This window comes from Ammodytes marinus, assembly GCF_949987685.1.
Source record: "Ammodytes marinus genome assembly, chromosome: 21".
Taxonomy (NCBI): Eukaryota; Metazoa; Chordata; class Actinopteri; order Uranoscopiformes; family Ammodytidae; genus Ammodytes; species Ammodytes marinus.
Genome location: NC_137225.1, coordinates 739,836 through 758,481, shown reverse-complemented (window position 1 = coordinate 758,481; position 18,646 = coordinate 739,836). Strand labels below are relative to the sequence as shown.

The window sequence follows — 18,646 nt, the reverse complement described above, 5'->3', positions numbered from 1 at the left end:
GGAGAAAGTCGAGCTCTGGTCCGCTGCGGGGCCCAATGAACTGTCCAGAAGCCCTATGTTCAACGACGCCAATTGCGGTGTATTTTCTGGGGTCCATTCATAAAAGCTGTTGGTTTGAAAGATAGAAATTAATCTGCTGAGACAGGATGAGTGAGGTGGATAAACCTGACTTTATTAAGATAAAATAACTCAGCGCCTGCGTCAGTCCAAGCCGGCCATGCCTGGTTAGCCAATTGCATTATCCCAACCTACTCTCTGCCTGTGTCTGTGTCTCTTTTTAACCCCGAAATGTGGAGTCCTGGTTGGTCAATATTGGTCATCAGGATCTGCCCCTCGTTATCCCTGATAGGTGGACTCTGGCTATTCTTAAAACTATTACCAAATGGGGCTTAGCTGGAAACATCATCTCCACCGGAATGCACCTATGGTGCCTGTGTGTCTCCTCAGAACTTCAGAATAGTACGGTTTAACAACCCCACATAAACTAACTACTGTTGAGCTCGTAAAACAGTCATTCCTGAGTCTATTTTAATGTATTCAAGCTAAAGCCCACATTCCTAACTCTGCACACACACATACACAAGAGAGCTGCTCTTGGCTCCCCTTATAGTTAATTATGTATGTAATTAAGCAATCTCCTGATTATCAGTAATCTTAGAATGTGTCATAACGAAATACACTATATTACTTATCAATGTATTTAAGAGTCATACTCTGTTAGTCTTTTCATTACATATTGCTTGCTACAGCTACCATAATGGTATTTTATGCATATCTCTTTTTCTGTCCAGTTGTACCTGTTCTCCAGAATGGTCCGGGACTTTTTGTACTGTGCGTTTTGATGACTGCAGGACTGCAGGACAGGACCTGTGTGTTCATGGCACATGTATTGATGCAGAGCGGGTTATACCTGGACAGGTAACCAGTCTACTTAACATGATCAATTAATCTATAGCAGAATCCACTGTATCAATGAAACGGAGTGTGAAAATCCACCATATAGATTTAATTTATACTTCTGGTAGTTTTTATTATCTCTCAAGTGCACCTCTCAGGGGCGAAACATAATAAAATGTAATAAAAACTGAAAAACAGGGAGACATTTTGATTTGTACCTTCTTTCAAGGTTAAACAAGACAATGACTGTGTTTTTAGAGTACCTATATGACACAGTATACTGTAGTGGAAGCCTTTACAAGGATAAATGAATGCAGATGCATATATTTAGACATTTTCATTTGAAAGGAGCACAATAACAGAAGATACGTTGTTAATCTAATATATAATTTGTCAATATTTCAGAATAATTTGTCAATCTTCAAAATTAATAATGTATGATAAGGTATACAAAACAGCAGACTTTATAGCATTCATGTCTTTCTTCAAGTATATTACCCTTGTGTGTGTCAAGGTTTTTTATTCTTTTTTGCAACTACATGCAAATGAAGATACAATGTTGTACCTTCATTCGCATGTATTTCCTTTTATTTGTTGTATTTCCATGATTCTGTTGTATTAGATATGATTTTGGTTAACAGTTTTCATACTTGAAATGCTTACTCTTTGTTTTGTTTCATTGTTGAAAAAAACCAACAGCCTAAATACCAGTGTATCTGTGAGAGTGGCTGGGAGGCTCCACCTGGAAACCCAGCCTGTGCTGCTGATGTTAACGAGTGTAACCTACCGAACAAACCTTGTTCCACCAACCCTGCTGTGTCTTGCTACAACACTCAGGGTTCCTTCTACTGTGGAGCCTGTCCTGCTGGTAACTATCAGTTATAGACCTCATACTACTGACCTTTATTTTACATGCAAGAGCTGGGATTGGCTTACTGATTGTTTTGACTTTGAAACCAGAAAGACATGTGGAGTTTTATCACACTATTGAAATCTAGAAAATAGTGTTGAAGCAGGAACATTTGGATGCTATCGCAATTCAAATTTTGTGATACTGAGCCGACAAACAAAAATATTTTACAATCGGCCCATGTCTATGTTCGGTTTGCAGTGAAACACAACTGAATTCATGCATATTCGAGACAGATGATTTAAAGTAGCTAGAAACCAACTATGCTTATACGTTCTGTATTGTCCCTGTCAAATAAGTTGATAAATAAAAAAGTAAAAATAATTCTGCTGACAGTAACAAAACATTCTTATTTCAAGTTTCAATAAACAAAAGTACCAGTTGTAGCCAGTTCTAAACTTACAGTATGTGTAAAAGGAAACACAGTTACAGGGGACCGCTTCTTAGACTCACACGTCTCCTTCCACTCCAATCAAACACAAAGTCTCTTTCTCTGTTTACGTTGGTTCATTTAGACTTTTCACAAAACATTTAATGTATGGTTACGTGAGGTTGAAAACAGTGTCGATCCCCCTGTTCCACTCTATCACTGGCTCAGTTTCTCATTACACACTGGCTCAGTATCCCACCCACTCTCTTCTCTATCAGCTGACCTTCATCCCTCTTATTACTTCAAAATTATACAACCTAAATCTAACATTTAAATCAATTAGAATAAAACATAAACATCACTTAGATCAGTGGCGTTTCTGTGACATTTTGACTGGGGTGGCCAAGATGGGACCCAGACCTAGAGTGGGGTGGCCATTGCAAACTTGAATGAATGGCATGTTATATGCAATATAACCAATGTAAAGATTATTTATAATCAAAATTCCCCAAATCATGTTAGTATCAATTGTAAACTTTGTTTTCAAGACTGGCTTCAAACAACCCAGAAGAGTGCTAACATGTAGTCACCATACTAGAAGGGGTGTCATGCAAGCCGAAATTCTGTGGGGGCAGAACAAGAACTAAAAACTAAACTCCTGTAGAGGGTCTGGGAGCATCGCCCGCATAAGATTTTGTTGTGTTTTAAACATGTAATCGAAGCATTCTGGTGCATTCTGGTGAAGAGAATTAAGGAAAAAGTCAACATTTATTTCAGTTCAGATGAATAGTAAAATTAGAAAAAGAGCAGCCAGATGCTTAACAACTGGACTGAGGGACGGATGACCACTAGCTTTTGCTAATGTTATTGGGGCTACTAACCAAATACAGAATCTTGCTAAAAAAATAAACCTTTATTTTTGAAATTCTGCCATTACTTAGAACATGTTTCACTTGCATGGGTGGCATGCGTATAACACGCACACTTTTGCTGTTTTCAAAACTTTTGCTGACCAGAGACCAGTTCCAGTGGTCACAGTCCTACCTTTACTTTAGTTTAGAAATTGCAAACTGTTCCTATATCAGTGAATTAGCTGTCAGCATTGATTTATAAGTGTTTGTGTGATGAACGTGACCAACTACCTATCATAAAAAAGTAAGAAAGAAAAAAATATACATCATCTCTGAACTAGGCTTCCTATCAGGAAAAAAATAATAATGAAAATTAAAAAAATTAAAAACTTATCCCTTTCAGATCTGACTGGCTTAGAGCAGATGCAGATACTGCTCATGAATCTCTCCTTCCTTACTTTTGAAATCAGTGTCTGTAAACTCTGAAGGGGTTAATTGTGTTGTTTTTGATTCTTCCCAAGTTTGTATGTGGATTGCCCTCTCCATTTTAAAGGTGATAATAGGACCTCTTTTGATTATCCAGTTTTGCCTGCCCAGCTATTTTTACTATCGAAATGGTATTGATCACGCTCAAGCCCTTTTCCTGATAGATTCATGGGCTGCTACTCTAGCACTGGAGTATTTTCACAAGTAATTTTAAAGCAAAGAACATTAAATGATGTATTGCGTAGTTTTGTGTATTGCCACTGTTTATGTAGCTGTGCATGTTAATGTGGCTTAATGGTTTGCCTGAACAAATGGACATTTGTAGTAATTACTTCTGATATGTCACAGGTTGGCAAGGAAACGGCTACAGCTGTTTGGATGTTGATGAATGTTTGACAAATAATGCTGGCTGCTCCATCGCTCCTATGGTACAATGCCTCAACACCATGGGCTCCTTCCACTGTGGCCCCTGCCCCCCAGGTAAGAAGAGAAACCAAACAAGTCATAGATAGATAGATAGATAGATAGATAGATAGATAGATAGATAGATAGATAGATAGATAGATAGATAGATAGATAGATAGATAGATAGATAGATAGATAGATAGATAGATAGATAGATAGATAGATAGATAGATAGATAGATGGAGAGAAAGAGAGGGAGAGAGATATTAGAGCTGTTAGTTAAACGCGTTGTTAACGCAAACCCATTTAAACAGCGTTAATTTTTTTAACGCAAGATTAACGTTCTTTTTGCCTAACAAACTTTGTAGGTTTTTTTACATGTTGCGACAACTAGTAATGTTAGAAAAACTATAACACCACAAACTATGTAATTCAAACTGAACATTTCCTACATTGTAACTTCAAATTAAAATCATTTAACTTGCAAAATGGCTAAACGTCAAGTAAATTTTGAAACCTAGCGGAACCTAGCGCTTCCAAGCCTCGCTGCTTTTCCGTCACTGGTAGCGTCTTCCATGTGCGACTCTGGGACTGTGCAGTGAAAGAACAGAAAAGAAAGCCTGTCATTTGTAATAGGACTACTTGTAACACTGCACTCACACCAAAAGCATAATGAACAGTTGTGGCAGCCGGCAGTCATTCATTTTCACTTTCATTTTCGCTTCCAAGGGCGACTGGAGCCTCAACTGCAGCAGCGCCATAGCAACCACCTGAGCGCACACAGGTGCATGTGTGTGAGTTCACACAATCTGAATTAAGCCGTGGATGAACAACTCCCAAAACATTTAGGCAGCAAACAGTTTAATTTAGCCCTAATACTTAATACTAATTAAGTACGGGCCCTGGGCCCGTAATTATTACTCTCCACCATACTTCTTCTTACTTCATATTTCTTCTGCCACATTTTCGAGCTGCTACTCCTCCCACACCGTTTCACTTAGAAACGCAAAAATTTCACAGAACGTCCGTCCCTACCCCGAATGGTGTGCTATTATACAGTTTTTTGAATTTCCGCTAGGGGGCGCTGTTATTAAGCCCCGACTGAAGAAAGTTTGAGAGGCCACGCCCCTCACACCGTAAGTCCGATTGACTTGAAATTTATCACACAGGTGTATGTTAGGGTGCTCTACAAAAAAGCCTCTTGGACCATAAAAGTCAACCTGGAAATATTTTCGGCTATTTGGCATAAACTGAAAAACAGGGTTTTATCCACAACTTTGTCAAGTTTTACTCTATCAACACCAAATGTCTCACAAAGCCCCAGGGGACTATGACGCACGTCTCCGGAAAATATTATTAGGATAGCTTGGAAAACATGGCCGCCATTGACTATAACGTTTACGCAGGGGCGGGGCTTAATAACAAATTGGCCATAACTAATTGACCACAGGTCCTATCATCATGAAACTTGCAGGATATGTGCAGAAGACATGTGGTAGCATGGCCCTCTAAGCTTGTCGAGATTAACCCATAGGGGGCGCCACAAATGCGGCAATGAGGGTGAGATGGGGGAGTGTAACATCTGATCCCTTCCATGTTACCAATGGTGTTCGCCAGGGCGGAATTTTGTCTCCTTTTCTTTTTAATATGTATATGAATGACTTGTCTTTGATTTTAAATGCATCTGGTACAGGCTGTAGGATTGGGGACTCGCTCATTAACCACCTTATGTACGCAGATGATCTGGTCATCTTTAGCCCATATAGTGCTGGTCTACAACAGCTTCTGAGAGTATGCACACAGTATGGTGATATTTTGACATAAAATACAACGCAAAAAAGAGTAAGATCATGATTGTCAGAAGCAGAGGAGACAGTCAACCTTCCCTGACTTCTATCTGTCTGGCACTGCACTCAGTGTGTGCAGTGAAATTACATACTTGGGCCATATTATGTCTAATGACCTGTTTGATGACAAGGATATCTATAGGCAGCGTCGGAAGCTGTATGCACAAGTGAACATGCTCTGCCGTAAGTTTAGTATGTGCTCTGTACCTGTCAAAATCTCACTCTTTAGAGCGTATTGTACGCCGCTGTATACTGCCCACCTGTGGTGTCGTTATAAACAAGGCAGCATTAGAAAGCTTACAGTGGCCTATAATGATAGCATGAGGCTGCTGCTGAGAGCTCCAAGAAGCTCCAGTGCAAGCCAAATGTTTGTAAGTGTTGGGGTCCCTACCTGCTCTGCTGTGTTACGTGGCCTGATGTATGGATTTATGTGTAGGGCATCTGAGTCTGAAAATAACTTAATTGCAGTTTTGGCCAACCCTCTATGCAGTTCGGTCAGATTTTCTTCCAGACTGTGGAACCATTGGCGATCATGTCTGTATGCTTGGCACTGAATATTGTGAAAGGCTGTGTATTTTTTACTCTGTGTTTGTGTATTTGTTTATGTTGTTTGTGTTGATATGGATCCCCCTGGGTCTGAAATAAAGAATTATACATAAATGCGAAAACTATCATTCAAAAATGCAATGTTTGACAGGCCACGCCCCTCGCCCCCTGACTCTGATTGACTTATTATTTGTTAGACATGTACAGCTCATGGTGCTCTACAATAAAGCCTCTTGGAACATAGGGGTCAGCCATGATTTTTTTTCTTCCCTAATGTATATGGGCGGCCCGTACTTTCAAAGTATCCGCGGGATTTTCTAGTTTGTTTTATGTTGCCTATGTTGTTTTATAGTTTGGTTTTCAATAAAATAAAGGAAGTTCCAATTATGTTTGTCTATGCTGTTCTAGGGGTGGGGGTTCTACATTGTGGGCTATTTGCACTGAATTGAAAATTATGATATTTTAGAAAAAATACACTGAATTACAAGGGTGTAGAGAATGTGTGTGATAAAACCATCAAAATCAGAAAAAAATTATGGGACATAAAGAAATCAAGGGACATTTAGAATAGATAAAAATGTGCGATTAATTGCGATTAATCACAAGTTAACTATGGCATTAATGCGATTAATCGCGATTAAATATTTCAATCGTTTGTCAGCACAAATAGATATGCATTACTAACTTAAAACAATAGGTTGAATTCTTCATAGCTATCTTAAACTTTAAGGTGAATGATGCATTGAAAGCAACAAAACGATGCAAAACTGTCATCATCAGCCTGATTTCAAGATAACTTTTATTTCTGCAGGATATGAGGGGAATGGGAGAACATGCACCCAGACCAATATCTGTGCCAACAACAATGGGGGTTGTTACCCATTAGCTACTTGCTCTTCCAGCACAGGTAAAAAAAATCAACAAATGCATGATTGTATTACCCTGTCTTCATATGGCGTAGGACACATTACCTGTGGTTAAACTGATTAAAGAGAATTAAAGCCAGCGATGACACAGAGATTTCTAGGTTTTGGAAATCTAAATCTACTACTCCCTTTAGGGTAAATGATTTAGGTTGTTTTACAAGGGATTAAATAAAATAATAGCAGTGAACAAGAGTGTTGTCAATAGATTTGACTTATTTAAGGTATCTATGTTATGCTAAGAACTCAAGATGTTTTGGAGAGCTCAAGGACCACAGCATATGCAGAGGTGCAAACTGAGCCTTTAATGAACTATAAAAACACAAGTATTAATCTCTACAACATATGCAGTAAAGTATATTTAATACGCTTTTGAAGTTCAGTTTAAGAGTTAAATATGTTCTATTTTGGACATGACCATTTCTTCTTCTAACTGGATTATTCCACTTCTCCAAGGCTCTAGCCTCCCTGCATGTACCTGCCCTCCAGGATACATAGGCAATGGTTATGGATCCACTGGTTGCACCCAGACCAGCAACATCTGTCAGACCAACAACCCCTGTGTCAATGGACAGTGTGTGGTAAGTGTGTGGCAAAGACGTTGCCTCTAACTTTTATCTGCAATTAGTGATTTTAAAGTCTATGACTTGTACTATTAAAGTATTCAAGTATTGTAAGTGTATCTAAAGCTGTCCTGTGTACAAAAATGACATCAAATGACATTTCCATGAACGCATTTTTTTTATTTCTAGTTCCTGTGGTAATAATTCAATTAATCGTTGAATGCATGATAAGTCCTAACTGGCTTTGTGTTAATGACATTCTCAAGAATAGAAACACCAAAAATGAAATAATTTTGTCACAACCAATTCATCAATGTCTCACTAGTGAACTATTTCTACCACAGGCCACCACCTCAGCTTCTGGCTACATCTGCAACTGCAACTCTGGCTGGCAAGGAGTAAACTGTGACCAGAATTTTAATGAATGCTCCAGTAACCCGTGTCAGAATGGAGGAACCTGCAGCGACAGTATTAATGGATTCACATGTACTTGTACTTCCCAGTGGACTGGCCCACTCTGTCAGACCCAACAGCAAGGTATTGGCCAGACAAGACCATAAGAACCGGAGGGTTGAAGAAAGAAGGGGGGACTGCAAGGACAAAATTAGTCAAATTTATTTCAGAGACACAGGAGGAAAAGGTTGAGGGACTGGATGGGGTAGTTAACAGACAATGGGAACTGCAATAAGGGACTGTCGGGACATTATTTTTAAATAATTCTTTATCAAGTCCACCTGCAATTAATGCTCTCCACCATACTTCTTCTTCTTAATATTTCTTCTGCTGTTTTTCTGGCTCTAATCCCTCCCGCACCGTGACACTTACTGTAGAAATGCAAACATTTCACAGAACGTGTGTCCCCACTCCAGGGGATGTGTTGTTATAAATGTTTTGTCCTCAAGGTGGCGCTGTTATTAAGCCTCGAATGAAAAAAGTTTGAGAGGCCACGCCCCTCACACCGTAAGTCCGATTGACTAGAAATTTCTCACACAGGTACACGTGAGGGTGCTCTATAAAAAAGTCTCCGGGACCATATTAGACCGCCTGGAAATATTTTTCGCAAATTTTGCATAAACTGAAAAACAGTTTTTTCAAAATGTTACGCAATGAGTGGCAAACGAGTGGCTCGCCGCTTGATCATATTGGGTCATATATGCCTAACGCCGCTGCCATTTCTGAGATCAGACCCGTCCCACTTAAGTTGCAACAACAACATGGTCCAGCTGTGCCAAAAGACAGATGTAGGTACACTATGAAACCAGCAGCAGTCATGGCACAATAGCATTAAAACAGCATGAAGACGCAGGGCCGATGGACTGGGGGGAAAAGTGATACAGTCGTTTTTTTTTTTTTTTTTTTTTTTTTTTAACAAGCTAAAAGTGGGGCCCGATCTTCGAAGGCCCTGAACAATGCCATTCCAAAAAAAGAAATAATTGACTGGCTCGTGATAGGCCCCTGACCCTTGCAAGGAGATCAGGGGCCTACGCATGACTAAGGCATGTGTGCGGGAGAGTAAGCAGGAGCAAGCCAACATTGAATTGAACTGGTGGCGAAAATAAACGCAGCGATGTTTCTATGGGGATATTTAGCTGTACAGAAATAAGTGCTAGCAAAGCTAGTACAGTTTAAAGCTCCCATATTATACACTTTTCGGTTCTATTATACACCATATTATATGGTCTTAGTGGTCCCTAATACGTTTTTCTTTAATTGTTTGCTGAAAAAAACTTTCAGATAATTTATTGTACTATGCTGATGTTCAGCTAAACTCACAATGGCCTATTTTTTAAAAAGAGCTGCTGCGCCCCTCGTAAATATACAATATTTGAGCTCCCTGTCCGGAAGCGAAGCCAGATACGCCTCGCCCTCTGTCTGTCAGGGCCGTGGACCAATAAGAAATAGGGGTGTGGGCCGCACAGTGGAAGCTTCTGGCTTTCCAGTTTTTGAGGTCAGAAACGAGGAGAATTCTGACTGGAGTATATTGGGGGGGAGGGGTGGGGGTTTCAGAAAGGGGGAGAGTGAGAAAAGGAGAGATTGTTATTTTTTTAAATATTTTGGCTGTCTCTAGGCACACCGTGGACCCATGGATATGTTAGAACACATTTAAAAAGTGCATTTAGCATAATATGCGACCTTTAAGACTCCACAGCACTGTGGCAACACAACCTATCCATCAGCTCAGACAGCGCAAAGAAAAGTCTGATGAATACATGAAATTGATGGCCCATGCAAGTTTCAGTAAGTTTAAAGAAGTGCCACACTGTTACTGTCTTTGAAATGCATTTAGACATTTTAAGGGGAAAACACATTGTATTTATTATTTCAACTATTGAGTTATTTTTAGAACCGCATGCTAGTGTAGGCCAACAAGATTTATTTTCTGAATTTTCAATGCTGCTTTATTTTTATGTTTTAAATTGGGAAATACATGTTCCAAAACGACCTGTATTTAAAAAGACATCAAGCAAGTAGGCTAATAATAACCATTAATGAATTATAGGCTATCGCATCACAGTAAGCCTATTGTCCACAATAATCACAGCCCCCCATCCATAAAGGAACTTTAAAAAGTTGAATTTGCACTTGATGTGCATACACAAGTGTATGGTCTATTATTTGTATTTAGTGTGTCTGCATAGTATTGCACCAAAACAGTAGAAGTTTTCTTTAATTGTGTTTTGTACTGTCTGTAAAATTTTACCTGCACATAGCAAACAAAATTACACAACTGTATTCAAATAAACAGTTGTTTATTTCTATAGTGCGCATTGGCATCTTTGAGCAAAATACCCCCAAAATGTTCGCGCCTCCTGTGACTCTGGCCAGTGACCACCTTGACTAAGACATATTATGGGGGTAATACCGGTAAAAGTAATGATTTGGTCATTCATCAGATGAAATATTGTGGAGTTGTCTGGCTCAGAGAGCCATGTGTATTGTAAGACCGCTTTTCAGGGGGCCCATCAGGACTTTTTGTATAGGGGCCCAGAATTTGGTGCTAAGCCCCTGTGAAGACGCACCCCGCTCGCAAATACACACACATTTACAGCAACAACAGCATTGTGTGCTCAGCGGCAAAAATAAAGGCAGACATCTGCCTACCTGAAAGTGAAAGTGCGCTGGGTCTGGCAGAAGACAGCACCGATACTTAGCTGTACTATATTGGAATTCCACACGGAAACTACCGTCAAGTTTTGGTTTATATTATCCTCTGGAACAGCAGACAGCTGGGTGAGTTTCACTATGCTAACCGGCGCTACCTTGGCTAAAGTACAACCAACAGCGAAACAGATGCAAAATACACAAATTCGCAGAATGTATTGGAAGCACAATGTCCTCACTCTCCAAAGGCCCACCTTGTCTTGCAGACCACAGGGCAATCTCAACGCTGATTGGCTATCGCGGCGCGTGGACGCCAAAAAGTTAAATATTTTCATCTTCTGCGTTCGCGGCAAGGGTTCACAGCACTGCAAATTATGCGCATTCGATGACGCGCGTCTACGTGCCGCACAAAACGCTGCCGCTTGATGCCGATTCGTGGGTCCACGCACGTCCACTCACTTGTACATTTTGCAATGTGTAGTGTGTTCGCACCTTCACGCAGGGCTAGGGCTTAGCAGCTAATTAGCCATAAACGATTGACCATAGGTGCTATCATCATAAAACTTGCTGGATATGTGCAGAACACCTGTAGTATCAAGTCCCTTAGGACTTATAGGACCCATAACAAAACCCATAGGGGGCGCCAGAAACGGCAAAACCATTTAGCTAAAAAAAAAAAAAAAAAAGGTACTTTATGGATTTCCAACCTATCATCAACAGATTTTGTATACAGCCTTAGGGGACCAACATACACAAAAACTACCAGGGAGAATTAATATGAAATGTTCAGAGAGATAAAGAGGAACCACCGCCCCCAAAATACAACTTGTGGCCAAAAATATATTACATCCGTAATGATAAGGACTTCCAATAGAGAATCCATGGGAAAATACGGCCCAGGTTTGAAGTTACAAATGGTTAGACTTTATAAAAAAAATATCTTAGTACGATTGACTTGAAATTTCTAACACAGGTACACCGGGTGCTCTACAAAAAAGCCTCTGGGACCATATAAGTCAGCCTGGAAATATATTTTGCTTATTAGCATAAACTGTAAAACAGGTTTCCACATATAGTATATAAAATGGATGTAACATCCTGGCCTATGCGCATCGCCATCTTGTCAGATTTTTACTCTGCCTCATTTCCTCTGACCGAAAAAGGGCATTGACGTATGCCTCCGAGGCCTGTGAGGGCCAGCGGGCGGCTAGCTGTCACTCAAGAGGCCGCGCCCCTAATTATTTGTACATTTTAACCTCCCATAGAATGAAATCTAGCGTGTTCCAAAGAAATTCACCTCCATCAGTGTTGTCATGAAGATATGTCCTAAACATACAGACTAGAATGTTTTTTTTTACCAGACCTTAAATAGGTTTAATAATGCTGTGAAAACGGCCTATTTACAATGTGAGTCAATGAGAAATTGCTCTGTTTTGGTACCACCTCTTAGTGGCCACTCGGTGAACTGCATTTTTTGCCACTTCCGCACTGGTAGAACTCGCGTTCTTTACGCAATCAACACCAAATTGATAAAAAAGCACCAGGGGAATGAGCTACAGATGTCCCTAAAAGATTAGTAGGATAGCTTGAAAAATATGGCCACCATTGACCAAAACGTTTACGCAGGGGCGGGGCTTTGCAGCTATTTGGCCGTAACTCATTGAACATAGGTCCTATCATCATAAAATTAGCTGGATATGTGCAAAACACGTTTTGTAGCATGTTTCACAAGGTTTTTCAAGATTAACCCATAGGGGTCGCCACAAATGCGAAAACTATAGCTCAAAACTACAAAGTTTGACAGGCCACGCCCCTCACCCCCTGACTCTTATTGACCTGAAATGTCTTACACACATACAGCTCATGATGCTCCACAATAAAACCTCTTAGTCCATGGGGGTCAGCCATGATTTAAATTTTTTCTCTAGTTTGCATAAACTGAAATACAGTCACATGACATCTACTTTATGGATTTCCAACCTATCATCACAAAATTGTGTACACAGCCTTAGGGGGCCGACATACATGTGTATACAGTTTTAGCAAGATAGCGCAAGAAAAATGGCCGCTCTTGACCAAAAACTAACATAGAGAATGAATGGGAAATGTTCAGCAAAATCCCACCTGTGGCCACAAATATATTACATCCGTAGTGATTAGGACTACCATAGAGAATGAATAGGAACACATTTGAATATTTCCAATACTTTATGGATTTCCAACCTTTCCTCACCATATTTTTTACACATCCTTAGGGGACCAACATACCTCAGAGAGGTTTAGGAGGTATTTTGTTCCCGCAGCAGCTAGGCTTTTTAATCAGGACTATTGATTTGATTTTTGTAAATTCTGCTGTATTAGTATTTATTGATGCTGTTGACCGGTTGTGGGTATATGACATACTGGCGAGGGTGATAAAATATTGCACATTGCTCGTTTGCACTTTGCTCATTTGCATATCCTACTATTGATATTTATTCCCTATTTTACCTTTTATTATTTTACTATGATAGTGGACCATACTCCCTCTGTGACCATGCTGTGTTGTATTGTATGTTCTATTTCGTACAGACTATGGTGGCAAACCAGTTTCCCCATTGGGGATCAATAAAGTAAATCCTATCCTATCTTATCCTATATGTAGAAGGTTTATGCCTCGTTTCCACCGAGTAGAGCGGGTCAGATCGGAGCGGTTCGGTTCGGGTAGTTTGGCTTTTCATTTGCCAAAAGTTGGGTAGGGTACGGTTTAAGCGCACCTAACCGCTCTGAGCCGCTCCCGATCTCAGTACTCCTCCGTAGGAGTACTAGCCGCCTGAAAGTGGGCCGAAACGGCGGAGCCGTCATTTGATTGGTCGAAATAATCATTTCCGCCATGTGTAGTCATCTCGGCAAGAGTGAAGAGAGTCTTGTGTATTGGTGAAAATGTGAGCACAGCAATGTTTATTGTGTGGTGTTTTTCCTCGTCAATAAATTAATCAGTTGGTTACACTGTGTCCCACTAGTCACTTAGCTGCCGCAGCCAGCGCTGTTCTCTCACTGTCTCTATCAGTTGCAACTTGCACCGAGCCGTCTCTGTGTGTTTTCGCCATAGATAGTAGGCTAGTAAATACACGCTCACAACAACACGGGGGGAATAAATAAAGAAACGGCTGGTTTGACCTAGCAAAAACGAGAGATCGCTGGCTTGTGAGCGCGGCACTGTTTATTGTGTGGTGTTTTTCCTCGTCATTAAATGAATCAGTTGGCTACACTGTGTCCCACTGCTACGATGTCACGTAGCTGCCGCAGCCAGCGCTGTTCTCTCACTGTCTCTATCAGTTGCAACTTGCACCGAGCCGTCTCTGTGCTCACAACAACACGGGGGGAATAAATAAAGAAGCGGCTGGTTTGACCAAGCAAAAACGAGAGACCGCTGGCTTGACCACAGTTGTTCCACAGCCCGATAGTTTAACCCACATTCTGGCGGCGGCTATCGCAGTCCAGCCTAAACCCCGCCCCACCAGTAAGGGTAGGGTCCGCGGTGGAAACAACACCGAGATTCTTAAAAGTGAGCTGTCCCGCTCTGAGCCGCTCCGACCCGACCCGCTCTACTCGGTGGAAACGAGGCATAAGTGAGATAGCTCAGGCCTGACTATGAAGAAGGCTTGGGAACAATAGTCTGGCAAACTTTATACACACGTTTATAAAGTTTTAGCGAGGTAGCTCAGAAAAATGGCCAATACTCCATCTGTTTACTAAGTGTTGTTTTCCCCATTCTTTATGCAGAGCATGTAACAGATCTAATGTGGTTGCGTGCTAACATAAGTGTGTCTGCCTGTTCCAGTGTGTGGAGGCTACCTCAGCGGCCCTGCTGGTTCTTTCAGTTATCCAAACACCCCGGGTCATGATGAATATGATCACCAGGTCAGCTGTGCCTGGGTGATCCGCGCTGACCCAAACAAGGTAAGTTGCAATCTCTTTTACAGGAGTAGAAGTGATGTTCTTTCTTTGGTTTACCTTAGGGTATACTACAAAGCGAGATTAACGGTTGAGCGAGGTCTGATGAATCTAAAGCCAGAGTTTTCAGTATCACGAAAGGTGGCTCTGTTTTTACCTGGCTAGATCACCGTGGTAACAGAGGCTGCACGGCAAACCTGCTCCGACCAGTTTTTGTTCAGAGTTTGAGCTTAAAATCTGCTCTTTTAAGCGCTGCCCTTTAAGGAAATACTTGTTTGGAAATCCCGCTGACGATATTCTCAGAGATTTAGGACTAGATTCTCACCAAGGAAACTAGTTAAATCAGCAAACGTATTGATCCGTACGTAAATGAACGGAACGAAGCCGTGAACTTACAGCAGAGTGAACTGTAACATTGCAATGCAGTTTTTACCAAATGCATTCAGTTATTGATGCAGAAAATGTTAAATAGCCGACTGTATGCAGCGCTACTCACACAAGTTGTTCTTGCTGTAACTGAACATGTTTGTAATTATACCTGGCCATTTACACACACTGGATAATAAAGAAGCATAAAACCACAGGTAGCAACATTAGTTCACTGTGTTTTTTATTTATTTATCAGTAGTGTCAAGTTTGGGACTTCCAGGTGACAGCTGTCACATGAGGACATTGCTGCAGACTTGCAGGTTCATTGAAGCTGCTGCACAGTAGATTCATATTTTTCTTAAATATTTACAGACAACACATGCTTTATATTTAGGCTTTCTATTTATCAAAAATAGGCTAGGTCTAATTCTACATTTTAATTTTCATTTGATTTATTTGGCCCACAACTGAAGTGATTCCCACATGCTGCTATAGCCTACAGTTCATTATGTGTCAGACCTAAATTAATCAATTAAGTAATTTTCTGACAGCCTTCTACTCTCTCCTTATTTGCAGCAACCGTTTCGCTTTCAGCTCTCGGTTTCTGCTGTTCTGTGATTATTCAGAATCCGTTCCCCGATCTAGCTCCCCGAGATTGTTCCATATTGTGCGGAATCAGAGTCAAATGACGCGTCCAGTGCCCCCTTTAATGGGGACGTGCACAGAGCCTGAAGCCGAAACCCCATTTTAACATATGAAGTTGATGTCAGCTCTGAGCAAGGGTTTAGATTATGTTGAGCCGGCTCAGGAAAATAGAGATTTATTCTGTAGATTTTATTTGTCATGGACATGACAATTTCATTGGACCAACCAGATGAATTGTTTTAAGTGTATTAGCAGAAATACTAGTTTTCAACACCTGTCCCGGCTATCTTGAGCTTGCTTCGTAGTATACCCCTCAGCACGAGCACTTACATTCACACTAAAACACAAGGCACAATACCACAGACATACAGTAGGCTACATCAAGGTAGACAGTATGCCCCAAACAAACAACATTGTTGGGACAGTATCAAGCAACACACAGCTAGACATAAGCCAAACTACCAGACCACAAAACAAACAAGGCGCAATAGCACGGACATACATGAAGGTAGACACCTTGTACAAAAAAATACAAACAAAAAACAACAACAACATTGCGTGGACAGTTACAAGCAACAGACGTTCAGCAAAGACAAGACAACATCACAAGCACAACCACAACAAGAAGTATAGACAAGGCAGAGCAGAAGAAACAAGATGGCAGCAGTACTTAGTTCCCTAATTTTAGAGAATTAATTTAGCTAAGTACTTATTAGCCACCTCTTTAAGTTAAGTTTAAAAGAGGAATACGTTTTAAATTTTTTAAAGTGTATTGGAATGGAGTTCCACCCACTGACAAAGCTGTGTGACTGAAATAACTTATTCTAAACGGGTCAATGCAGTCACCTCTTTCTGCACTGTGTAGATCTGTAAGCAGTTGATGCTGTGTTTACAAACTGGCCAAATACGATAAGGGGTTTCTGAGTCCAACTTAACCAAAGAGAGCAAATGTTTCTGCCCTAATGTCAAAACAAGCTAGCTAACACACAGCAAAGAAAGTGAGTATTGTGCGTTATATTTCAAACCTAGCAGATTAACAGATATATTCTTAAAGGTGAAGTAAGCAATTTAAATATGTTTTTATCATGTTTTATCACACTTAAGGATCTGAGATGATGCTAGATAACTCACTGCTTGAAGACTGCAGTGCATTAATGTAGGGAAGAGGGAGGGGACTGCTAACTGCAGTCACTGACAGGAAGTTAGCTAAACTGACCATTCCGCTGACTAAACCTTTAATTGTCTGACTGTGTCATCTCTCCTCTAGATTCTGCGTATCACCTTTCCTTTCTTTCATCTGGAGAGCAGCGCCAACTGCAACTTTGACTTCCTTCAGATTCATGATGGGGATAGTGCCTCTGCTTACATCATTGGAAAGTACTGTGGCCAAAATAACCCACAGGACATTTACAGCTCCCACAATTCCCTGTATTTCTGGTTTCGCTCCGACCACTCTGTCAGTGCTGGTGGCTTCACAGTTGCTTGGCAGTCTCAGGATCCAGGTAGGGATTTTTCATATATATTGGTTCAATAAATTAGTAATCCTTCAAACTAAATATATAGCCGTATGCTGCAAATGGCGGGCTCAAGCCTTAATTAAAATTTTTGTTAGTATAGAAATATACACTCACCGGCCACTTTATTAGGTACAGCGGTTCATTTTCTAATTAACACATATAACTAATCAGCCAATCACATGTCAGCAACTCAATGCATTTAGGCATGTAGACCTGGACGGGACAACTTATTGAGGTTGAAACCGAGCAACAGAATGGGGAAGAAAGGGATTTTAAGTGACTTTGAACATGGCAATATTGAGGGTGCCAGGAGGGCTGGTATGAGTATCTCAGAAACTGCTGATCTACTGGGATTTTCACTCTAAACCATCTCTAGGGTTTACAGAGAATGGTCCGAAAAAGAAAAAATATCTAGTGAGCGGCATTTGTGCAGACATAAAATGTCTTGTTGAAGTCAGAGGTCAGTGGAGGATGGGGATACTGGTTCAAGACGATAGAAAGGCAACAGTAACTAAAATAACCACTCGTTACAACCAGGGTATGCAGAATACCATCTCTAAACGCAAAACACGGCCAACCTGGAAGCAGATGGGCTACAGCAACAGAAGACCCCACCGGGTGCCACTCCTGTCAGCTAAAAACAGGAAAATAAGGCTACAATTCTCACAGGATCACCAATATTGGACAATAGAAGATTGAAAAATCATGCCTGGTCTGATGAGTCTCGATTTCAGTTGCGACATTTAGATGGGAGGTTCAGAATTTGGCGTAAACAACATGAAAGTATGGATCCATCCTGCCGTGCACCATCAACCACGCCATGTTCAAAGTCACCTAAACCCCCTTTCTTCCCCATTCTGATGCTCGGTTTGACTTCAGTACATTGTCTTGACCACGTCTAAATGCATAAAATTGCTGCCATGTGATTGGCTGATTAGCTTTTTGTTTTTATAAGCCATTAAAAACAGGTGTACCTAATAAAGTGGCCGGTGAGTGTATATACTGTATTAACACCTGTCCCACTGGTAACAATTGTGCATTAACAATAATGTACAGATCACCTTACCCCTAATGTTCACACTTAAGCTTGATGATGAAAAAAAAATTCTCAATAGTTCTACTGCTATGCCAGCTGATCTATAACATTGGTTGTCAATCATTGCAACTGAACATCACTTCCTCTATTTCCAAATTTCCACTTGAAATATCCTTTGCCTATTCATTTGTGGTTTGTGTGTAGTATCACGGTCACTGATGTAAAGAACTTAGTAGTTCTTTG

General features: G+C 40.7%; 1 protein-coding gene across 1 annotated transcript in view; it reads left to right on the top strand.

Annotated features, from left to right (window-relative positions):
- The window catches only part of cubn (cubilin (intrinsic factor-cobalamin receptor)), a gene marked incomplete at both ends in the record, with an annotated part of 365,190 nt that overhangs the window by 38,257 nt on the left and 308,287 nt on the right, over positions 1–18,646 (top strand). The window contains 8 exons of the mRNA XM_080049812.1: positions 792–918; positions 1,597–1,765; positions 3,863–3,994; positions 7,124–7,219; positions 7,692–7,816; positions 8,143–8,335; positions 14,724–14,842; positions 17,118–17,352. Coding sequence (XP_079905938.1) covers positions 792–918; positions 1,597–1,765; positions 3,863–3,994; positions 7,124–7,219; positions 7,692–7,816; positions 8,143–8,335; positions 14,724–14,842; positions 17,118–17,352 — 1,196 coding nt within the window. The remainder of the gene's footprint in view (positions 1–791; positions 919–1,596; positions 1,766–3,862; positions 3,995–7,123; positions 7,220–7,691; positions 7,817–8,142; positions 8,336–14,723; positions 14,843–17,117; positions 17,353–18,646) is intronic.